Source organism: Corticium candelabrum, chromosome 14 (genome assembly GCF_963422355.1).
Source record: "Corticium candelabrum chromosome 14, ooCorCand1.1, whole genome shotgun sequence".
Lineage (NCBI taxonomy): Eukaryota > Metazoa > Porifera > Homoscleromorpha > Homosclerophorida > Plakinidae > Corticium > Corticium candelabrum.
The window spans coordinates 144,538-167,500 of record NC_085098.1 but is presented as its reverse complement, the minus strand read 5'-3'; the positions used below and the strand labels follow the sequence as shown (position 1 = coordinate 167,500).

Below are 22,963 nucleotides of genomic sequence, written 5' to 3'. Positions count from 1 at the left end.
AATGTTAGCATTGCCTGGTATGAAATGTTACTTCTGTATATAGTATTAGAGTAGTAACATTCATGTAGCAGTCTAAGCAATTCTCAAATATACTATTAGTTGTAACAACGTCTCTCTAATAATGACAGGAACAAGAATATAAAAATATTTATGTGATAAATAAAAAACATAGTAGGGATGGCTACGTACTAAGCTAGTGTTTGAAGAAATAGGGGTCAAAACTTTCCCAGACAAGTACTCATACTTTACATCTGAAACGAATCTCCCACAATTAAATCCCTACTTCATTCATGTTTGCTTTAATTAAGGTGGCTGACTGAATAGGAGTGAAATAAGGATTTAATTGTGGGAGATTGGTTTCAGATGTAAAGTATGAGTACTTGTCTGCGCAATTTTCAAACCCTATTTCTTCAAGCACTAGTTTCGAGTACACAGCCCTCCCTACTTTGTTTTTATTTACTACATAAATATTTTGTATTCTTTACATACATTCATACACGCATGATATATATGCGGGGAATTTCTGAAACAGCGCCCAGGGCACCATCCCATTTTTTGTAAGAGCACCCGGGTGGTTTGTAGAAAACTCTTGAAATTGGCAGATTGACTTTGAGTACTACAGAATAAGCAACTTTGAGGCCCATCTTGCAACGCCCTGCATACTTAGTCTTTATAAACTTAGGAGTGCGATCAGACCTGACTGCCCTGCTATGCACTTTTTAGAGGTTGCTTCTTTAATCCACAGTGTAAGACCGCTGTCTTGGTTGACAAACTTGTACGTACACTGTAGTGTAGTAGTATGAAGTGCTTTTGTCTGTTGACATAGTTGTGATGTAGTTTATCAGGTTACAGCAACACATAGTTGCTTTGACTGCAACTAAGTTGTTTTGATTAACTTAATTAAAAATTAAGAACGTGTTGAGAGTTGGAAGTACTGAGTAGTACACTAAGTAGTATGCGTTTGTCAAACCAATTTGTAGCAGTAAATGATTTGTCTGTATTACTAGCAACGTGGTCATCAAGAAGACATCCTCGATGTTATTTATTGTCCTCCTCACTTTATTGCAACCGCTTGTTTTGATGGAGAGGTGGAATTTTTTATATATATTTGTTGCTTAAACAATGATGAGATTGATTTCTCAACTAGATCATCATATGGAACTTGGTTTCTGGTAGTGTTTTTTCAAGACTTCTTCCACCTAAACCATCACAAGTGACATCATATGATCCTTGTTAGTGGAAACAGGGGTGTAGCGTGACCTCTCGAAATGGGGGGCAAAACTTTGAGACTATGGGGCACGCCCACTTTTCTGGACACGCCCACTTTTTATTGGCTTCTGATGACTGATACGGTAGAATCAGTGGCAGATCCAGACTGGAAAAAGGGTCCATGTGTGTACTTTGGTCCCCACACGTATTTACAGTCCAAATTTTTTGTGACCACGCCTACAAATGATGGGGCTATAGCCAGATCTAGTCCATGCCACGCTATGCCCCTGGTGGAAAGCATGTAGTTTATGGTTTGCTTAATCTGTATGCTTGTGCTTGCTTATCTTCGTAGTTATTATGGTGTATGCACGATTAATTAGAGTGGACTTGTGTTGCTACTCAAACTGTACTTGATTAATAGTGGAAGGAGATGCTGCTGTATCATGTTTAGTCTTTTTGGAGACACGATTGCGCACGAGGAGTTCAGCTTCATTGATATCAAATGGACCTAAAGGTAGTGCATGTAGGGAATGAGGGTCAGAGATGATATGCATTTGACATGGTGATTGCATGCTTAGTCATATGGTGCAGTTTTGCACTAGTAAGTGCTAAGTCTGTTTATGTTCACACCTTGCTGTGAAATGATGACTGTGCTTTTGCCATTCAGGCTGTGTTCATTTCTGGCAAATCTACCATTCTAAACTTATGGGTTCATTCAGTGCTGTAAGATCAACAACAAACAATATGGGACCTGTTATGTAGAGCTCTATTGTGCTATGTGTTATGACAGTCACAAAGAGAAGGTGGTGTCAGTACTATGGCCACAACTGCTAGCAACGCATTTCTTTTTACTGCAGATTATGGTGGTAAGTGAATATTTTGAAAATTTTAAATATTGCAGATTTGGCATTTATCTCTTATACATTATGGTGTGTGTGTGTGTGTGTGTGTGTGTGTGTGTGCGTGTGTGTGTGTGTGTGTGTGTGTGTGTGTGTGTGTGTGTGGTGTGGATGTGTTTGTGGTGTGTATGTGTTTGTGGTGTGTGTATGTGTTTGTGGTGTGTGTATGTGTGTGTGTGTGTGTGTGTGTGTGTGTGTGTGTGCATGTGTACAACAGTTTTGCTGTCTGCAGCTGTGTATGTATTCATATAAGTCTATAGAGTGGATTGTTGGATTTCAGTAATTACTGTTTGGTTTGTTTTTGAGTTGTGATTAAGATTTTTACTATTGACAGCAGCAGATGAGCTACAAGTCAGTAGACTAATTAAGTCAAGAATTAATTAAAAGTCTCCATCCACAATGTCTAAAAACAAAAGTACGCTGAATGGCATCATATTACTTCTTTTTACAGCATACCTTCATAGCCAGGCTGTAGCAGAAATGTGACAACAGGACAGCAACATGCTATTGTAAGGCAGGAGATTATGTTATACAGTAGATCAAGATACTCAGGAAATGTGGTTCAAACCAAATGGACATGTGTGCATCTCTTACTTACTGTATGCACTAAACTGTTGCTAACTGCCTTTGTATTTTTGATGGTCTGCTTTGCTTGTGAGTGGGGTAGCCATTAACTGTACATGTATGTGAAGGAAGGCTACATACAAGGATGGTTGTTACTTGTAGTATCAATACTTTGTATGTGTACTCAGCACAGTATATTGAAGTTTGATACTGTTAAGATGCTTTGTTGTGTTAGGGTTTTGTTCTGTGTGGGACATCAGAAATTATTGTTTACTCAAGCCAAGCTCAACACCTCCACGAAGTAGCATAATTTATAACTTGTTTTATTTCTTCGTCTAATTTCTTTGAAAATTACAGTGGCTACAACATGGCAAGCTCATGCGGATTGCATTACTAGGTCAGCTTTATGCTTAAACAATACTTGATTAATGGAACAGACTACATATGATGATGTCTTTCATGCAGCATTGAATTTGTTGAGCAGCAAGAATTACTTCTTACATCTTGTGTTGATTGTTGTGTTCGTTTATGGACTGTGGATGGGCATTTTATCGGTAGGTGACTCTGTGTCTTATTAAATGGCCATGCTTCATGTATGAAAGAGTGAGGTCTGCCCAGTGGTCTAGTAATTTGCCAGGAGACCACTAAACTATGCTGCTCTTCAGTTATAGCGTAAAGTCTTGCTTTTTAAATGAGTATTTCAAATTGACATTTCAGGATAACTGCTAGCATGGTGATAGGTACAGCTGTTGGACATTATTTAGAAATCAGTAATTTACTACAAACTAACAATTATTTCAGCAATGAGCTATAAGAAATGGTACTGTATAAGTTACATGACTTAGCGAGTAGCGTACTTAAAATGTATAGGGCTTGACTGACAATGTTGTGGATGTGTGGATGTGTGGTTGACTATGTTTGTCATGCTCAGGGATGTGTCATGCAGAGGTGTCAACTTTTCCGCATCGCACGAGGGACTCGCACGAGAGACTCCCACATTTAGGGCCTTCTTCCCGCATTTGACTCCATATCTCCCACATGTTTGTCGGCCTCAGTATTCTGGTATTGCATTGCCTTCAAGCCAAGGCACAGAAATTAGAAATTATGGTTGTTACTATAGTTACCAATCCAGTATCCCCGTACACTTTAGTGAGTGCAAGGGTGATGGGGTGCGAAACTAGTAATATCACGCAGAGCCTTAGAAATCACGTGTGCTGCACCCGTGTTCCCGTTCAGCTTGCACCTGGCAATCTCCCCTTCTGTTCACGTGGAAGATCTTTAATTTAGTTGATATTTATAAAACGGACATTGCCTTAATTAAACAGTCTCCCGCATGTCTGCAGATGAAATCCCTTGTTTCGTTTACCACAGGTTGACAAGTCTGGACATGCCCTCAATGCAGTCCAATCACCAAGCAGAATTTGCGATTAGTCATACATGGCAACCACAGACAAACGTTCATGAAAGGTTTCTTACCAGAATTCATGTTTGCAATTGCCGGTTCTTGTTGGAAATAGACAACTGAACTTACATGTTTGCAGCTGCTACTAATTAATTGCTTTCCTGGCTTATGATATTTATACGGAAACCTAAAAACTTGTGTAACCAGTAGCAAGCGACATCTGTATCCCAAATGTGATAACTGTCATTGCTTTGACGATTACAGACTATTTTAAGTCTGGACTTTGTGGTCACGTTAAATGACAGTTGTTTTGTGCGATTTTAGATATATTTTACAAGTAGCATGCTATAGGAGGAAAATGCATTTGTGGTGTAGACAATATTTATATCATGACTTTCAGAAGGCTCATGACTGTGGAAATGAAGGCGTAAACACTATTTAATTACTAGTAAATTGAAGCTGTGTTTGCACTCTTACTTCCCCAGCTATGAGCCTTCTAAAAGCCACAATAGGATTTTGGAAAGAATACGAATGTAGCCGCTAGTTTCTTTTATGTGCTTATAAAATCTATCTAAAATCTTACAAGTGACTGACTCTCATGTGACAGCAAAGTCCGAAATAGTAACGAGAGTTATCACATACAAGACATAAATATCGCTCTTGGTTATGTAATGGTAGGTTGCCATATGATATACACGCAGATGTTGTAAGCCAAGAAAACAATTGATTTCACGTTAATAGTTGCAGACAAGTAACATCTGTTGTTTATTTCCGGCAAGACCTGGCAATCGCAAACATGGATTACACTGTTCTTGTAAGAAACTCTTTCATGAATTTTTTGCAGATCTGATTGGTAGTTCTTCCATTATCTCTGGTTGCCATGTGTAGTCAATCACAAATACCACTCCGTGATTGGACCAAAGTAAGAGTGTCACAATCCTGAGCGTGACAGACCTATATAGTCAGACAGCCACATAATCACAAACCAGAAGTCAGTTCATCCCTATACATTTGTGTATGCTACTCGCCAAGTTTTGTCACTTTTACAATGTCCTGTTTCTTATTGCTCATTGCTGAAATAGTAATTAGTAATTGAAGCTGTGTTTTACACCGTCGCTTTCACAGCTATGAGCCTTTTGAAAAAACCATAGAATTGTTGCAAAAAATTACAAAGTTAGATGCTATTTTCTTTCTAGACGCACTACTTGTAAAATCTATCTAAAATCGTACATAGCGACTGTTGTTTCACGTGATCGCAATGTCCGTAAATAGTCTGTAGTCGTCCAAGTACATAGTAACGAGATTTCACACACAGAACATCAAAATTGCTCATGGTTACAAAATGTTAGAATCCCGTATAAATGTCGTAAACCAAGAAAGCGATTGATTTTGAGCTAGCAGTTGGAAACAGGGAAGTTGTGTTATTTCCGACAAGACTTGGTAATCACAAACATGAATCACACTGTCTTGGTAAGAAACTTTTCATGAACGTTTGCGCATCTGATTGCATGGCTGTTCGTCCATTGTCTCTGGTTGCCACATACGACATAAAGGAAATACTCCCCATGATTGGGCCACACAAAGAAGGCGTGGCACAACCATGTAGTGTGACAGACACAGCCAGTCCCCACAAACATAGTCTGTAAAACAGAAGTTGGTGTACGCTACTCGCCAAAGTCTCATGACTTTAACGAAGTCCCGTTTATATAAAAAATTTCCGTTCCACGGGCCCAATTGATTACGTCCAGAACTTACTCACCTGTTCACCATGGTTCTTACCCACTCAACTAGCATGTATTATATATAAGTGCTGCTCGCCTTATATCTGACCCAAAAGAAAGTCCTAGGCTTTCGTTATTTTATGAACCTAATATGCAGCTGTTGTTGTTGTTGTTGTTGTTGTAGTAGTAGTAGTAGTAGTAGTAGTAGTAGTAGTAGTAGTAGTAGTAGTAGTAGTAGTATATTACTCAGCAAAAGCATCCACCGGTCATGCCCATACTACAAAAGCCACTACAACGACACTCAACACAACACTATATCAATCCATTCAATTAAACAAACCCACTTAAGTCAACGTCACAATCTACTTAGTGAGGCAAGCCTCACTGTTGATTAAATCCATGTCATGACATTTTAGAGGCCTGTGCTTGGCTGATCTACTTCCGCGAATGCACAAAACAGAAGATCTTATTAGAGAAAAGCTGATCCGACATCTCAGAAGTTCCATCACTGAACTATATTTCTTTTCAGTTTTGTTGGCAATTAAACTGGCAAGATGTTTGTAAAAGGTGGAAGTTTCAGAGCCCATTCCACCGGTAGAGGAAAAAACCAACGGAGTGAAGCTGGCATGTTCCACTTCCAGTACTCGATGTGCATATTCACGTTTTTTTCCACATTTATGGATGTTGAATGCTGATCTCAAAGAGCCTTGACTATTGGAGCGCGCGTTTGGGTAAAATACCCTTACATCAAAAAATGCACGGTTTCCTTTCGTCCAGACTCCTCTCGCTGATAGATCAAGTCTAGCCTCGTCAGACATGTTTGCTGTTTTCTTCTGAAACTTTTCTCCAGTCAGAGGTTGTAACATCGGTTCTATCGCTACATCATGACACACTTCAGTCAAAAGATCGGCAGTTATATCCCTAATTTCATTGTGCCTTAGCATCGGAAAGCCACCTTTAGAACATACCATTGCATGGTCAACGTTGAAAGCAGATCCACAGACACATTTTGAAGGTAGATTTGGTAACATCCAACCATAGCGCATGCATAAAGCATCACGAAAATCTCCTTTGCTCAAATGAAAACCATGTTCTTCAACTGGTAAAACGGATAGCCAATTTGATGCACCCTTTCAGAGGCAAGTTGTAGTAGTAGTAGTAGTAGTAGTAGTAGTAGTAGCATGCATGCGTATGTCCATGTGGGTGCATGAGTGCTATAATCTTTCATTTTAATTTTACTAATTTGATGTATACCAGTCATGTTAGTGAGTAATGTAATGTATGCTGTGTTTGACTCCCGCAGGAACCTTTGGACAAACTCAACAATGGAACACTCATGACTCTTCTACGTTTGAGCATCCCATGGTTCCTTCAGATGTTCTGAGAGACCCCATTGAGATGCAAGGACAGCAGATTGATACATCACCACCAGATATTGTGACAGTTGACATAGAAGATAATGTATATGATAATGAGCAAAATGGAGAGGATATGGAAGCAGATGAGCAGGAAGAGGTATGTCTCAACGTCGTGATTTTCATTTAGTGTCTCCAATACCAGCATATTTGTGGCCTTATTAAAAAGTCTCATTTCAGACTGTGCATATACCCTGTACTAGCTAAACCCTTTCTGTGTAGTTAAACTATGGACTTTACGACATAAAAGGCAGGATGTTTTGTCCAAGCCACTTACAACAATGCCAAGTGTTTTTTACCTTTGTAGTTCTCCTCTCTATCAGTCCTCACACATTGGTCATTTGGCACACATATGTCACGAGATTCAGCATAACTTTAGTGTCTGTTGTCACACCAAACTGATACAGATACATGCATCACAATAGACTTCTTGCCTGTAGTGTTTCGTTATCAGCAATGGACTTGAAATTGTAACTTGAAGTTTGTCTTAGGTGTTTGAGCCCGTCTAATTCTTAAGCTGCAGTGGAGCACGAGAGACAGCTACAATTACCCTCTCTTGCATAAAATACCTCTGTTGATAGATTTCACATTTAGATCAAAATTTTCAGAGACACAAGGTCGCAAACATGTTGCAGTGAGAAGGTGCAACGAAATAGACATATTCTAGACAAAAAATGATTACTCCGGAATAAAAATTTCCTTTATTCACCACTAACCCATTGGAGTCTAGAATCTAAGTTCCAAAGCATCAATTTTAGTCTATACCAAGTACAGAGATACCATAATAAATACCAGCTACTGTTTGTTTAAAAATGGGAATCTTGCATAGCAGGCTTCTGAGGCAGCCCATTGTCTAACAGATGTGACAGCATAGTCTCGCGTAGCCAGACCCTCTCCGCCATCATCGGCGGGATATGCTCCCCGGAAGTATGATGGTGGAGAGGGTCTGGTTACGCGAGACTAGTGACAGCATGCATGGACTGGTCTGCTTACGTAGCTACATGATGGTACAGAAGGACTTCTGGTAGAGGCAGTACAGTGCACTTTTGCATAATAACATCATTGACCATCAGAAAAAGCACTGAAGCACTTGCTATCTTTTTCTAGCCGTCGATATTGATGTGTGAACAGTGATTATACCATGCACATGTGCTAGAAAATCAACAAACAGAAAAGTTACACTGTGTGACAAGCTTATAGATGGTAACCTACTAGCAGCTTGTGGTTATGTTGTGTTATGGACACCCATAAATTTCTGCATCTACCAAGTAGATTGGGTAATTACAGTACTGACATTATAATTCCTCATGTTTGCGTGACAATTATTTGGCTATTAAATTGTAATCTTATCACCAATACAAGACTGCTTTATAGCTCAGGAGTGTTGGAATACAATCCAGGTGCTAGCATTAGTGTTTATTAGTACTATACTTCAATACGGACCATTCGGGTAATGTTTGAGTAGCAATCTGATAAAAGACTGCAACTTTGTTGGACGTCAAGTCAAATAAAGCTTCTGGTTTGGTCACCCCATAATGTAACTGTTCAGCACACACCACCACAGTAATGCCCAGTCTTTGTACAGTCGATTGATTGCAATAAGTTAACCTGCCACTCTTTCTGTGTAGATCATATCATATGTTCAGTCATCAACAATGTTTCCACCACTTACTTCACAAAGGTCCCATCTGTCTCAGTAAGTTACCTAACAGATGACCCAGTTGTGTAAGTTTCAGCTAGTGTTTGTTGTGCCAGCCGTCCTTATTCAGTTCATTCAACTGACTCAGCTGGTCATGGCAAACGCCTTCGACACGAGGTACACAAACCAAAGCCACAAAATCGTGGAGGATTGCCAAATTATTATCGATCACTACCATACTATAACGTGGAATCAGTGGAGCTACCAGAACAGCCAAATGCTCCTGCTACTGCAACCAGGCAGGGCAAATTTGATGAGCAATGAAAATAATAAGCATTTACTATTCAAGAACTCCAGACAAGCAGCTCTCAGTGACTTTGATGAATGGTTGGCTTTGTAGTGTTGAATGTAACGTTTATTGTACAGATTGGTCATTATAATCTATTGTTTAAACTAGACAGAGCACTCAAATGTAATCGGGCACTCAATCAATTATACATAATGTACATGTATATTATATACTGAATATCGCGTCAGAGTACAGAGTGATACTGTATGAATTTATAGTGAAGGGCAGCCATTTTCTCTTGTACTAGCAAACATGATTTGAGAGCTGTTTGCTTCATTAATAATGCATGATGAGCTTCTATGATTAATTATTTTAAAATAACAAACAAATATTAAAACTTTAAGTAAAATTTGCTATGACCAAAATACTGACGTACATTGCATGTATAATATTGCCAAGGTAATGAAGGTCAACTGCATTAAACAATTGAAACATAGGGCTATGTGGTAAGGTGCACCACATTCGTGAACATCCTGTTACAGACAACCTCTGCACATAATGATGTGGCAAAAATCTGTTCCCAAAGACGATAAATGAATAAGTTAACAATAACTATTAGTCAATTGTTATTTGCAGACCATTTGATCATTTGACCTGACACAAAGGAACACATTTTCACCATGATGTCGATGTCAGTTTGACAAACGAAAAAGAACCATTGTCCATAAACAGTAAAAAGAAGACTAACTATAGGTCTTGCGCTAGCTATGTCACTGCTCAAATGTAAAACGATAAACAGGTGGTTCTAAGTCAGTGTCAGATAGCTCTGAGTCCACATCATGTACGTCCAATCGTTGACAAGGTTTACTTTTTCTTGGATTCGCTGTTGGTGTTGCTGAAATGGCTCTGACAAAGGAAACGGAATCATCCAAACCCAAATCTGTCAATGTTGTTGTCTCATCTTTATTTTCATAAGGAGACAAAAGATACTCTTGCTGGCGCTCCACTACAGAAAATGACAGCCAAAAAGATCTTTGCCTTGTTTGATCACCCGAGTCTTTAAAGCTTGTTTGATCTCCAGGGCTTGAGTATCCTGTTTTACAACTTTCCAAAGAAGGCACCCTTGACTGATTCTTGTTATCCTCATTATAGATTTCCATTGTTCCTGACAATGGCTTTCCCCGATCTGGTTCTGGTGATGACAAGTCAATTATTGATGTCTGACCTAAATTTGGTAATAATTTATCTATCAAAGGGTCACTTTGATTTGATTCTGATGATCGCCATTCAAGTCTTGATGTTGCTACATCAGTTTCAGTGCTTTTCATGCCACTGCAAACCTCACATTCCCATTGCTGATGGTTACTTTTATCTTCAAGACAATAAAAATGTCTACCAGCTTGGCCACACACATTGCAACGAATTATTCTCCATGGCCTACAAAACAAACTAATTTTCCAAAATAATACTTTCAAGTAAACAACCAAATTTGTCCAGTAGCACTTGCTGTGTAACCACCATATAGGCCGCACACAAAAATGAACAAATGTTAACGAACAGTGTGCCATGCTCATATAATGCCCCATGGTGATCTTATAGGAAATAATTATGCCCCATGCTCGATTAGTGCCCGACTGGGGTAATATTCAACCCAGTTATATGCATGCACATCTATCAATGTGTACGGTTGAGATGAAATGAACACCTAGATAGAACCACTGAGTGACAATGAAGATTCAGTGCATGCAACAGACCAGGAATATGACTCAAGTGGAAGCGAAAGTAGCGAGGGGGTAAGTGTAAGATTAGATTAAAGTCCATTCCCAAATAGGAGAATATGTGGGGAAAACCCATATCTCCTGAAGTGGACGTCCTAGCAAGTTGATTCCAACATCATTGGAAAGCTCACAAGGAGGAGGTTCCAGATCAGTTAATGAATGCTGTGGTTGGTTCTTTATTATGACACAATTAGTAACTTCCTGTATGACACAGGCTTAGCCCTGCCTTACTCTTCATTTACACCAGGTGTCACATAACTTCAGAGTCACTGCTATAACGCCCACTACTTGAAAGCTGACACGGACGTACTTTGAACTATGGATTGATAAGTAACAGCTGTAAACAGCTGTTGAAGCATTGGCTGAACCTTTGAACGTAAGTTCATAGCAAAACGTTTCTATACTGGAACTGTTTCTTCCACTAGCAGTATTAACGACGCCCATCTCTGCTCTTCAATTGCTCACCTATTAACCGCCATTCCCATGTATTCTCCTATTCAGGAATGGACTTTAGATAGTTTGTTTGTGTAGTGTGATGGTATGCAAACAAACAATGCAACAGTCTCTGTGCTTGTGAAATAATAATAACTCATGCTCGAATTGTGCCCCATGCATAATGCCCCATGTTTCAGAACTAAGAAAAATAGTGCCCCATTCGCAGAAATACGGTAGGCCCTTCACATCGTTCGATGTCGACCTTAAGGTCAGTTGCAGAGATAGCTCCCCCTGCCTCTAGCTAGAGACAGACAGGGCCTCCATGTGCTACATGGAGGCTTAAGGCTGGTTTAGAATATGAAGCTGACGATGCTCACAACGTTTGCAAGGACGCTAGCAAGAATGCTGGCAAGGACGCTCAGGCGGGTATCATATTGTAAAACATTCGCACGTCGCGTCATGAGCATCGTCAGTGTCACCAATGCTCAAGTTGAATTCAAGTTCAACTCCAGTGTCCAAACCAGAAGTGCTCCAGCGGTTACTGGAAGCACGTACTATTTATCGACAAATCAGATATCAAATCCGGGAGTAACATCCACAAATAATCAATGGAAGAGAAACTCATCAAAAGTAAGTCTAGATATGGCTGCTTGTAACAGATCAAGTCACAGGAGCACACAGATGCAAAGCACAAGAAAACGCTTCGAAAAGGTATCGAAAGAAACAGGGCTTCCAGCAGCAGACTGCTAAAATTGTGGTAACGTCTTTGCGACAAGTTTGTCAGAGAAGAATAAAAAACCAAATCACAGAATTTTGTATTCATGGTATGCATAATGGCTTGTCACTGATGCTCATCAAATTGTATTGTAAATGGTACAGCGTCAGCATCAGCATTTTGACACCTACTCGGCATCTTCTCTGGCATTCTCATTAGCGTCTTCATGAGCGTCGCGAGTATCCTCAGCGTCATATTGTAAACCAGCCTTAGGGCCAGTGCTACAATCCACCTGGAGCTTGGCCAAGAGTCATCCAGGGGCACTGGCTATGGCGCAGCTCTAGGACTGAACACCAAGGCCCACACATACCCATCTGCTGCAGGATGTTACTGCCAAGCAAGCAGTCTTGTCAACCCCATTCAATGACCAGGTTCTCATTTATAATCCTGAGTTGAGAGAGGCAATTGCGTGTGAGTTCCTTGCCTAAGGAAATTACGCCTGTGCCCATCTTGTACTTGAACATACGACCCAAAGGTCCTGGATGTTTCCATTCTTCAAATGCAGTCTCTAACCAATTGAGCTATATAGACACCACAGAAACAAACAAACAAACACACACACACACACACACACACATACACACAAACATGCACACACCAAGGTTCTAGCCAGGTCCATCTTTACCATTATTTTGATGGTTGGCAGTATTGCCAGACAGTTGGTGAAATTCCAACTGTCATTGTCTAAATGAGGAGTAGTGAGGTGGAGTGTTTTTGCTGCCTAAGTCAGGGCCGTAGCCGGCAGTTTGGCAGTGGTCTGGTGAACGCACAGACGCGCATGCGCAGACAGACACAAAAGATAATTTTTTCGTGTTAACATAGTAGCGTAGTGACAGAATGCAACGTCTTGAGTGTCATCGACATCCTAGTGAAAATGCGGCCAGGTATAAAACTATGTGTTGGGCCTGTGCACAGTACGATGTAGCACAGGGTTAATTCTTAGACTCCCAAAAGGATCTCGTAGAAAAAAGTTCATAGAGTGTTGATCGAGGCATTAGAGGGAGGTGACAGAAGTAACATCATCTGGTTCCACTTACTATTTGCTATTCTAAAACCAGAATGAACAGGTCTACAAGCTGCAGTGTTCTGATCTGCGGGTCTGCAGGCACTTCATATTATGCTGTCTCAGAGTGATTAACTCAAACCTATTTAATCAGCTATGCCCTATTCCGGAAGTTGCTAGGAATGGTCCATTGGTGGAGGTACTAATATTGAAAAGTGGTCTAGTGAACTGGACCAGCGGCTATGTATCTGTAAGTGGCAATTTACATAGGAATGTCAAGGATGTAATTGGCACAGTAACAGGTGGCAGTGTCCGCATGAAAAGAAACACCTCCTTTATATAGTCAGTGGGCCAAGGTCCAAAACATGTTTCAGAAAACAGGTCCCTATTCACCCTCATAAAGACACATACAACTTTCTTATTATCACATGATAGACATGTCCAAGTACAGCACTTGTCTCCCATTGCAAAGTGTCCGTTTAGCTGTAATTGAATATTATATTTTACACCACATTGATGGTCCGTTGTATTTTAAACGTTTGGCAACTAAATACCTAACATTTCTTATCTAAACTCAACTCAAGATTGCATTTTTAATGTATAAATACCATGTTATCTTATGCAAAACTTGCAAAACGGGAAGGAATTTGCTAGCCTCGCGTAGCCACATTGTCAGCGTATGCGAGAAGAATACAATCTGCATCCTCTCTGAGCATCTAACAAGGATTCTGAAGCTACTCTTAGTCCAACCACACCTGCCTAAATAAATGATTTTTAGCAGAATTTAAGAGTTTACACTAAAATGCGCTTGTGGTATTGCAGCCAGTAGATGGACGATACTTTGAAAGAGAGTGTTCCAAGCACGTGGGATATTCTGTACAAATGCACGAAACATCATCGGACTTTATTAGCAGTAAGCCACAGTAGCCAAACATGACAAGACTACATGTATCTAAACCAATGAAAGCAACTATATCTAAACATCTGTGTCCTTCGACTTTGATGACGACAGTCGATTCTTCAGATTTTGTAGTGTTCATAGCGTGCAGTAATATCTCACGTGAATTCAAGCGGGCAACTTTAATATATTTTGAAAAAATTGACAAATACTGTACTGGTATTGGTACATGTACTTTTCTATTTTAGAGGTGCACCTCTCAGTTTCTGCTCACACCCATTATAGTTTCTGCTCATACCCCTTGCAGTTTCTGCTCCGTACCCTTCGCATACATAAACTTACAAGCATGTATTGAATATTCTTGTATAATCACATCATACTAATTGAAAAATGCAAACAAAGATGGCTTTGTTTCGAGTAGGGGTACATGTATAAGGAGTACAATAAAAGTTTTGGTTTTTAAAATTTTGAAAAACCGGACGGCTGCTTAGATAGTTACTATTTTCATGGCTTTTCCAAGTCGAGTAGACTACCACTCTCTGTGTCTACAAAGCAGGTCATCTTCTCAGGTCTCTGCTACAGTACTGTTTAGAAGGTACAGTCAAACCTCGCTAATCCGAACAGCCCCGTGCAAAGCCCTGTCTGGATTTAGCAAAGTTGTTAGGATTACCAAAAATGCCAAAACACAGAGCTGTAGAGACGCGTAGCCTTGGAGGTCCAGACCTTACCTTGGGCACCCAGACCTCTGACGCATTAACGTATCTCTACACATGTCATGTTTGTGGAAGGACACAGCTGCAACAACTACATGTACTTCTAAATAATGTGACAGTCAAGATTTACAATAGTCAGATACGTGAGTTTACTGAAAACTAGATTACCACAACCCAAATCAGGCTGCCCAATCAGATCTGGGTACACAAGGCAGGGTACCAAAGGTAATTTGGGTTAGCAAGGATTTGAATTAGCGACGTTCGGATTAGTGAGGGTCGACTGTATTGCAAAAGATGTACATTAGGTGGCTTTCCTGTGTTGACTGTGCAATATGGCAAAGACACTGGCTCTAGCCTGACTGAAATGCTTTAGCTAAGCAATATTAAGGATTGAATTGTCAAATTCATTTAACAATAACGATTATGACCATTAACAAAGTAATAGTTGACAAAGCAAGGGGGAATGGCATTGCCGCTAACACACGTTAGTGCAAAGACTATTAGCGCAGTCATTTGTATTTCAATTATAGGCTATGTTTAAAATACCATGGTAGATGCTGTCCAAAATAGTCATATAATTCCTTTTCAAGTCAGTGGCACGTCTCTAAATGCTACAAAGTACAATCTAACCTTGGAGTCTAGACCATACTCGCTGTCAAACTAAAAATAGGCAAATGCAACTGAACAGACAACATTCGCAAAGGGACGAATGAAGCGCTCTATCACTTTTTAAAAAGAAAGGGTGTCTTCATGTGGATGAAATGCAACTTCGTCCTTTTGGGACTTGGTCCACGAACTGCATTGCACAAATATAAACTACTTTACATTTATGTACAATTTATGTACAAAGCACCTCAAGATCGACATGTGTTGGTATTGTAAATAGGTGAGTATTCCCTTTGGTCAAGTGTGAATATCCAAACTGTAAGTTAGCTTGCTTACTTCACTATGCTAAAACTTGATCGACCTACTGAAAATAGTAAATTGAGCTTTAGCCATCCATCCCTTCACAACAGCTGCTTGTGAGCGTGCTTTTAGGAAATCACAGCTAATAAAGATATATGTTCCTGCACTTGTAAAACTAAGAATTTCTCTAGATCTCATGGGTCCTCCTAATTTTTGTGAGGCATTGTGAGTATGCCACTTAAAAAAGAAAAGAAGGTTACCTATTTGCTATAGATATGACCTAGTAATCATTAGTAGATATTAACATAAAAGCATAGACATACTGGTTTGCTTTGATGTGGTTATAGAAATTGTAATAAGTAGTGTATTGTAAATGTCAGATTTGATTGCTGTATAATGTTTATGAGCCTCCATCAAAAGCAATTATGGGCTTGGTCACTAAAGTCATTATGGCCGTGTTTGTTATTAAAATTAGTGACGGTTGGCACAAAATCTTGGCCAGAACCTTGCACACATGCGCAGATGTGCACACACACAATCACAGTTACACAACTTCAAACTATACATTATCGCTAGACAAAACAATAAGAAATCAAGGCCACTTACCCTTGACTTTCCTGATGATTTCGTCCCATAACACAACAACAGTTTTCAACATCACAACGAGCATATCGTTCATACAAATCATCAAACAATCCTTCTATTTCCCATATGGCATCTCTGGCAAGCAACCAATAATTACATTGCATAGTACCATAAAACACATACAAAGACCTACTGATTAGGCACATTTATCCCATGACGTAACATTTCCTTCACAAACTTGTCTGAATTGTTGCAAAGAGAACATCGAAGATGGTGGTAGCCTGCTGCATAAGCCTGTTGCTAAACACCACACTCAATAGCTCAAATATTTCCAACAGATAGAGCATTACTGCACCATACTTGAATACAAAGTCGATGAAAATACCCTTTGCCACAGCATGGGCTTAGTAGAACATTATGGCTAACAAGAGATGTGTCTGTTTCTTCCATACAAATAGGGCAAGTTGTATTAACTAATGGTCTTTGTACGTTTGCTAGTAACGGCTTTGGTCTGTGCTTGCAGCAAAAACTCCTAAAAAGCATTATTATATTGCTGTGACAATTTATAATTCAAGTCAAGCTAGTACCATATTAAATATGCCTATTTAACTACAGTAAGAGACAGTCCGTAATGGCCACCATTACAAGAACATGGCCTTGCCCATTTCAGAGTAGGAACGTCAGGTATTGTCCATATTTGAAAACAGCTCCAAGTCTCTATGACTGCCATGCTACCTCAGAAAGTGGGTGACATATGAAACTAGATGAAAGTGTACAACTATCATGTAACATGTTCTTCCCAGCTAAAGTGTAATAAGTCCAAGTCTGTTACCCAGGTGAACCGATTACCTACAGTTCCACGTAAAACAATTCAAGTTCTAACATAGCCTCACCACTGAAGAACAGTTACTATAGTTTTTCAGAGCGGAATATAAAGAAATTCTTGTCCGGACAAGCAGGCCCGCAAAAGCCAAGCCCATTTTAGACCATGCCCGCGTTATCAAATTCAGAGCCCACAAACAACATTCTATTGTTATTATTCGACATATATACAAAACATAACAATAACTAGAACAACTTTGAGACAACATACCTGCAAGGCAAGCATATATCAATTGCGTTACAATAAAGTCTAGAAAAAATTATGGAACCTCAAAAGGCAAACTTGAAAGTGCACTATAATTGTGTGAGACAATAGCAGTACATTAACAGATAAACCTACCACAACCATGTGTAAAATGTAATCAGTCAGACCCTTCTGGAAAACTATTTGTAGACGGGCTTAGAAGATTATGCCACATGTCCCAGTCATCTAAACTAAAGCTGCTAGTGCTATCGTCTTGGGCCAACTCTTCAGTTTTCCTTGCTGTGTATTGCTTTCTAAAACCTTGATTAGGACGGCGGTTGGTCTCGCATCCTTTCCACCACAGCTGAATAGCACCGTCAGCGTGAAAGTCTTCAAGTGATGGTCCTTCATGGTATACTTCCATAAGGTCAGACAAGGTGGTGTTGCTCATGCTGGGCGCAGGTATGTCTTGATCAGTTTTAGTGACATAAACATCCTTTCAACATGTGTGGTAGTAAAGGGGAGACTAAATACTAGCTGGCACAATTGGAGAACATTTGGCCACTTACGAAGGTGTGAAGTGAAGTATGTACCACACAGACTCATAGCTCACCTTGCTGATGTTCAGATATTTTCTAGCATAACGGACTACCTCTTCAACCTCGTCATGAAGAGCAAGACTAACCTCTTTGCTTACTAGTGGCTTGGCAAAACGAACAGCAAGCACTTTTACAGCTTCTCTAACCTCTGCAGTATCATCAACATTCTCGTCTTCACTATCTTGCTCAGAAGTTTGAACGTTAGGTTTTCTTTGCTATGTTTGGATGTCTAAAAAGGCAATGATATGACAAAAAAGTTTGGTGTCACACCAACATAGTCGCTCCTTCATTTTATTATCAAGGCATACTAAATCAGTTTTCACCTTTTCTTCACAGTTACTTACCATGTACAATGTTGACTTTATCATCTTGGAGACTGAGGCTTAAGAGACGTACTGGCTGTAGCAAGTCTACATACATAGTTGCGCCAACTAGCATTTTGTAGTTCTTCATCTTGAAAAGATAATCCTTGAGTCGTGCTTTATCCGCTGCCTTTGTCTGTCTGTCACTTGTTAGTGTGGACAAACATACACTCCATATCTGACAATGAATCGTTGCAGAGCATTATGCTTATGAACAATCCAACGTGTTCCTGAGCAGTGCAAAAGCACATTTCTGCCAATGGGGAAGCTGTATGCTTCCCTAAGGTCTGCAAATGATGCCTTCAAGCTCACATAATTTTTTGAAGACATGTGGTATAAGTAATATAATCAAAGCAACGATTCCATGGTGTCCTTGATCACCTTGCTGCAGAGTGCAAGACAAGCCAGTTCAAGTCTGTGCCCATAGCACCACTGCCACAATAGCCAGGGCAACTTGCATTGCATTTTGCCTTTCATGCCCTTGATTTCTGATATGTTCGCTGATGCTCCATCGGTACATACTCCAACAACTACCGCATCAGCAGCAAGAATATTTTCAGCATCGCAAACGTCGACCACACCTAGCTTCTCCAAACTTCTCTGAAGACATTGAATGAGTCCATCAGCATTTACGGTCAAAGGTACTTCAACTGATAGAAAACGTGAGACTTATCTAACTACTTGAGTATCGTGATCAAGTGCACAGTATTGCACCATTGCAAGCTCCTCATCAATGTTTCTTGCATCTGTTGACCCATCCTGCACTGTAAAACTTGGCATCCTTTAACTTGCGTTGTAATTGCAAGCATTGGCTCTCTGCAATGTAGTGAGTAAACTCTTGTACTCTGGCTTTGTTCATATAGAAATTGTCAATATGTACCCCGTGTCTCTTTTGAAGTTTAGCTAGCACAGGATACTCCTTAAATGCCATCATTTCCTTAGCTAAAATATAGCAGAGATCAAACTTCTTCAATAAGCGTGTGTGCTCTGATTTCTCAATGTAAAGTAGGCTCTTAGCGACTGGTGCATAGGCAGATATAGACTCCTGAGATGCCTGAGCATTGTCAGTACGCCATTTGTTAACAGCTACACTATGCTGTTCACTCATTGCATGATCGACAACGTTGCTTGTTGTCTGGTTAACAAATCCGACTAGCCATGCATGTTGAAATTCTTAGATCCAACAATACCAACAATACTGCTTTATACCTGCGACATAGATCGCACCAAAGAAAACCAACACAATCACTTGAATTGGAATCAAGATTGCAACAAAGCCATGACAAAGTCTGATATTCTTTCTCATAGTAGGTTTGCCAATTGTTAATTAAATATGCTAAGGGATACTTTACGTGATACCTGCTTCTTGCACTCGGGACAGTGACTTGGCCATTCCTGGTCTAGTGTGGACAGGGCTTAAGGTTCATAACTCAACACAGCCTGACTAGAGCTCTTCTGAATGCAATTCCTGCACCTTCTGCATCTGCTGGTAGAGCTGCTGCGGCTGCTGAATGTCTGCCACCATCATTACCATCATGTACTAGCCAGTTGTCATCTGCATGATCATCATGGGCAATACAATAATTGTGCAGAACACAGCATGCAGCTACTACAGAGCAAAGGTTGTTCAAGTGAGTTCCTTGTTGTCAGAGGAGGATCTCCATTGACCTTTAAGCAGCCCAAATGCTTGCTCTACCAAGATTCCTCCCCTGGACAACCTGGCATTGAATACTGCTTCCTGTCTAGTCAGATTGCCGCTGTGTGGAAAAGGCTTCATTAGCCATGATAGTAATGGGAATGCAGCATCTGCAACAATCAAAATTGGAATCTGATTGCCGTGTATGTTTACTGTTCCACTGCCAGAAAAAGGTGATCCTTGTGTTTGCCCTTGCCTGCACAACCAGCTGTTAGCAAATATCCTGGCATCATGTACGCGACCAGGCCATCCAACTAAAATGTTGGTGAACAACAGGTCAGTCTACAGGGCCTAGAACAACAGAATAAATTGGAACCTGATTGCCGTGTATGTTTACTGTTCCACTGCCAGAAAAAGGTGATCCTTGTGTTTGCCCTTGCCTATACAACCAGCTGTTAGCAAATATCCTGGCATCATGTACGTGACCAGGCCATCCAACAAAAATGTTGGTGAACGAGAGGTCACAGTCTACAGGGCCTAGAACAACAGACTAAAAACTCTTCCTGTTGTAATAGTCTTGTGGATGGACATATGGTGCTACGATGGGAATAAGAGTTCCAGCTACTGCCCCTCCAATTCTAGGCAATCCGCAAATATCTCTGAAACCTCTTACCACATCTCTTAGCCTACGACCTGTTGGCAATCGTATGTACCTGGGCCCTAGTAGACAAACTATCACTCGGCAAACATCGTTTGTGATTGAGCATGCAGTTGATATGCCAACACCAAACAGAAGTGCAATAGTTCGGTATTCGTTGTTACTAGACAGCCTCCACAGTGTAAAAAATGGCAACTCTTCCACAGAGAGTGCCTTTCTAAGCTTTGTGTTGTTCTTTGCGATAACCGGACGGAGATCGGCACACAAACACAAGAACGTTGTTTTTGTCATTCTGAAGTTTTTCTTCCACTCCCTGTCATTCCAAACCAGACGTGCTTGATCCCACCACCTGCAGCTGCAGAGCTTCATCCACTCTGTTCATCCTCAGCGTGCTTGTTTGGTTTTTCTAAGCAGGAGCTGACAAACTACTGCAAATATTTGCAGAAACTTCCTGCAAAACACCAGCATCAACACCAGTAGTCGTAGCCGCTTTTCGTTGCTCTGTAACGCAATGATTTGTTGATGCCGTCGAGCTATGGCTGCATACTGCTGACGACGAAAGAGTAACAAGAACACGGTCTGTTTGTCCATTGAATGTAATGTACATAATACACCCTAATTGCATGCCAATGTTGCTAACCTTGCGCTAACCGTGCTTGCTAGTCTGGTTAGTGCTTATAATGGTAGTTATCTATAATTAAGTTTGCCAACCAAGGTTGCTAACCCTAGTGTGAAAACGCCATAACACTGAACTTGTACTGTAGCTAAAGAAAGATATGCAAATAGAGAATTGCTGCGTTGAACTGTACTTTACCAATAATTTGAACAGGTGGTTGGGCTTTCCTTTTCTACACACCCCAAGTAAATGCGTTCCCCCTTCACAGTGAACAACTTGAAAGCGAGCTAAAATCTACATGCACCAACTGATTACCATCACAACACGTTCCCACTTCCGGGCTTCCAGACTTGGTCGCTGTACAGAACCAAACACTTGTTTAAAAAACTGACGAGGCTGCCTGAACAATGGGAGTCAAGGTTTGTAGATGAAAGAACAGAGTAAACGTACAAAAAATAAACAGATGCACTCTAGTTGCTGTTAGTCAAATCTAGAAACTGCTTAGAATCTTTCCAAAACGACTGGAATTTTCAAAGAAACAACAGTCACTGCTATGGTTTCAACAAGTTTGACAATGACAACTATTAACACAGACGTTTCAATTTCAGTATGCAGCAAGCGTGTTTGTGGATTCCCACACTCTCACCTACAGTCCCTGTGCCAGAACTATTGACACAACTACCCGCCCTTCACCAAGCACATCCTGATCACATACCCGGAAAGAAAACATTCACAAATCAAGATGTTTTGATTACCGGGACTGCTGTTTCTAGCAATTCATGTCCTCATATTTGGTGCTGTGCTACGCATTCTAGGTAAAATTTGTATTTTACGGCAACTGGCGTCTCAGTAACCCGTCTCGCCACTTTGCAAAGAGGCTTACTGCCTATTCACCATTAGTGTAAACTTTGAAAATCTGTAATATCTCCGCTGTATTTTGGACCTTTGCGATGATCTCGGAACCGTTACAAACCAACATCTGTTTATTAAATCATCTAAGCCCTTCTTACAAAGGAAACCAAAAGATAACACTTTGACTCCTTACCTTCACAAAGCTTTCAACTAGTTGGTCGCCACTCGGTATCCATCACAATGACAGTGCTCAGACCTGCCGTCACAAGCATCTGGCTGATGGGCGAGGGCGGAGCCCGAGTCTTGGCGCATTCACCAAACTGCAATTTGGTTTCATGCTGATAGGCAGGGAGGGTTAAAGACCCGGACTCCGACCCATGCACTTTGTCACGTTGGAGCCTGAAGAGGGGTCCAATGGAGAAGGTACGGGACCAGGAGATGGAAGAGAAACTGCGAAACGATTGAGAAGCGGACAAGGTGTCCTGCTGAAGCGCAAAAACCAAGAGCTGAGTTTGTGCCGCGTATAGCGCACACGTACTAGCATGAGCGCACACATACTAGCATGATCACACCCTGACTGCATGCAAGCGCGGCTCGGGGTGGAATCAACCTCATCTAACGTTAGACATCATTTTACATATCAAAGACATATTAGCCTTGTAGAAATGGTCATTATCCATCCAATTATCCTGTGAGATCAACTGATCATCAACTGGAACCACTTAAGATAATTGGTGTAACAGTGTGAAAAATAGGGAAATATTTTGGCTCAGACAAACTGAGCCTAGCTAGGATATTTGTTGTATTATTAAGTCCCGCCCTAATTACAGCCATTTTGCATGTAATTTTTGGTTCAGTTGTTACCATATGATAACGAAGCCTTATGCTATAGTTTAGTGCTAAATAGTCACAAGAGGGGATGCCACCAATTATTTATCTCAAT

The 22,963-nt window shown here is 40.5% G+C and overlaps 2 protein-coding genes across 4 annotated transcripts in view; one reads left to right on the top strand and one right to left on the bottom strand.

Annotated features, from left to right (window-relative positions):
• The window catches only part of LOC134189846 (WD repeat-containing protein 49-like), a 19,911-nt gene extending 10,550 nt beyond the window's left edge, over positions 1-9,361 (top strand). Inside the window, exons 7-17 of the mRNA XM_062658241.1 lie at positions 1,008-1,088; positions 1,148-1,232; positions 1,631-1,723; positions 1,877-1,932; positions 2,000-2,075; positions 2,908-2,973; positions 3,030-3,069; positions 3,138-3,226; positions 7,099-7,310; positions 8,839-8,906; positions 8,966-9,361. Coding sequence (XP_062514225.1) covers positions 1,008-1,088; positions 1,148-1,232; positions 1,631-1,723; positions 1,877-1,932; positions 2,000-2,075; positions 2,908-2,973; positions 3,030-3,069; positions 3,138-3,226; positions 7,099-7,310; positions 8,839-8,906; positions 8,966-9,173 — 1,074 coding nt within the window. The 3' untranslated portion in view covers positions 9,174-9,361. The remainder of the gene's footprint in view (positions 1-1,007; positions 1,089-1,147; positions 1,233-1,630; positions 1,724-1,876; positions 1,933-1,999; positions 2,076-2,907; positions 2,974-3,029; positions 3,070-3,137; positions 3,227-7,098; positions 7,311-8,838; positions 8,907-8,965) is intronic.
• A 285-nt stretch (positions 9,362-9,646) lies between these two features.
• On the bottom strand, positions 9,647-22,333 carry LOC134189548 (G2/M phase-specific E3 ubiquitin-protein ligase-like). 3 transcript variants are annotated; one of them, XM_062657855.1, is made up of 5 exons: positions 22,214-22,333; positions 16,592-16,763; positions 16,425-16,531; positions 16,253-16,366; positions 9,647-10,575 (listed from the first exon to the last, which is right to left on the bottom strand). In XM_062657855.1, the coding sequence occupies exons 2-5, from the start codon at positions 16,679-16,681 to the stop codon at positions 9,909-9,911; spliced, it is 978 nt and encodes a 325-aa protein (XP_062513839.1). In that variant the 5' UTR covers positions 16,682-16,763; positions 22,214-22,333; the 3' UTR covers positions 9,647-9,908. The 3 variants fall into 3 exon arrangements, with proteins under 3 accessions (XP_062513839.1, XP_062513840.1, XP_062513838.1); XM_062657856.1 differs by lacking the exon at positions 22,214-22,333 and adding an exon at positions 18,241-18,387; XM_062657854.1 differs by lacking the exon at positions 22,214-22,333 and having other exon boundaries at positions 16,592-17,247.
• Positions 22,334-22,963: the final 630 nt, after the last annotated feature.

Excerpts from the sequence above, each read along its gene's own strand:
- LOC134189548 (XM_062657854.1), bottom strand. The coding sequence starts at position 16,774 with ATGCTTTTTAGGAGTTTTTGCTGCAAGCACAGACCAAAGCCGTTACTA. Across the intron at positions 16,367-16,424 it reads GGGATAAATGTGCCTAATCA|AGATGCCATATGGGAAATAG; the intron begins GTAGGTCTTTGT and ends GTTGCTTGCCAG. Across the intron at positions 10,576-16,252 it reads AATCATCAGGAAAGTCAAGG|GCCATGGAGAATAATTCGTT; the intron begins GTAAGTGGCCTT and ends TTTGTTTTGTAG.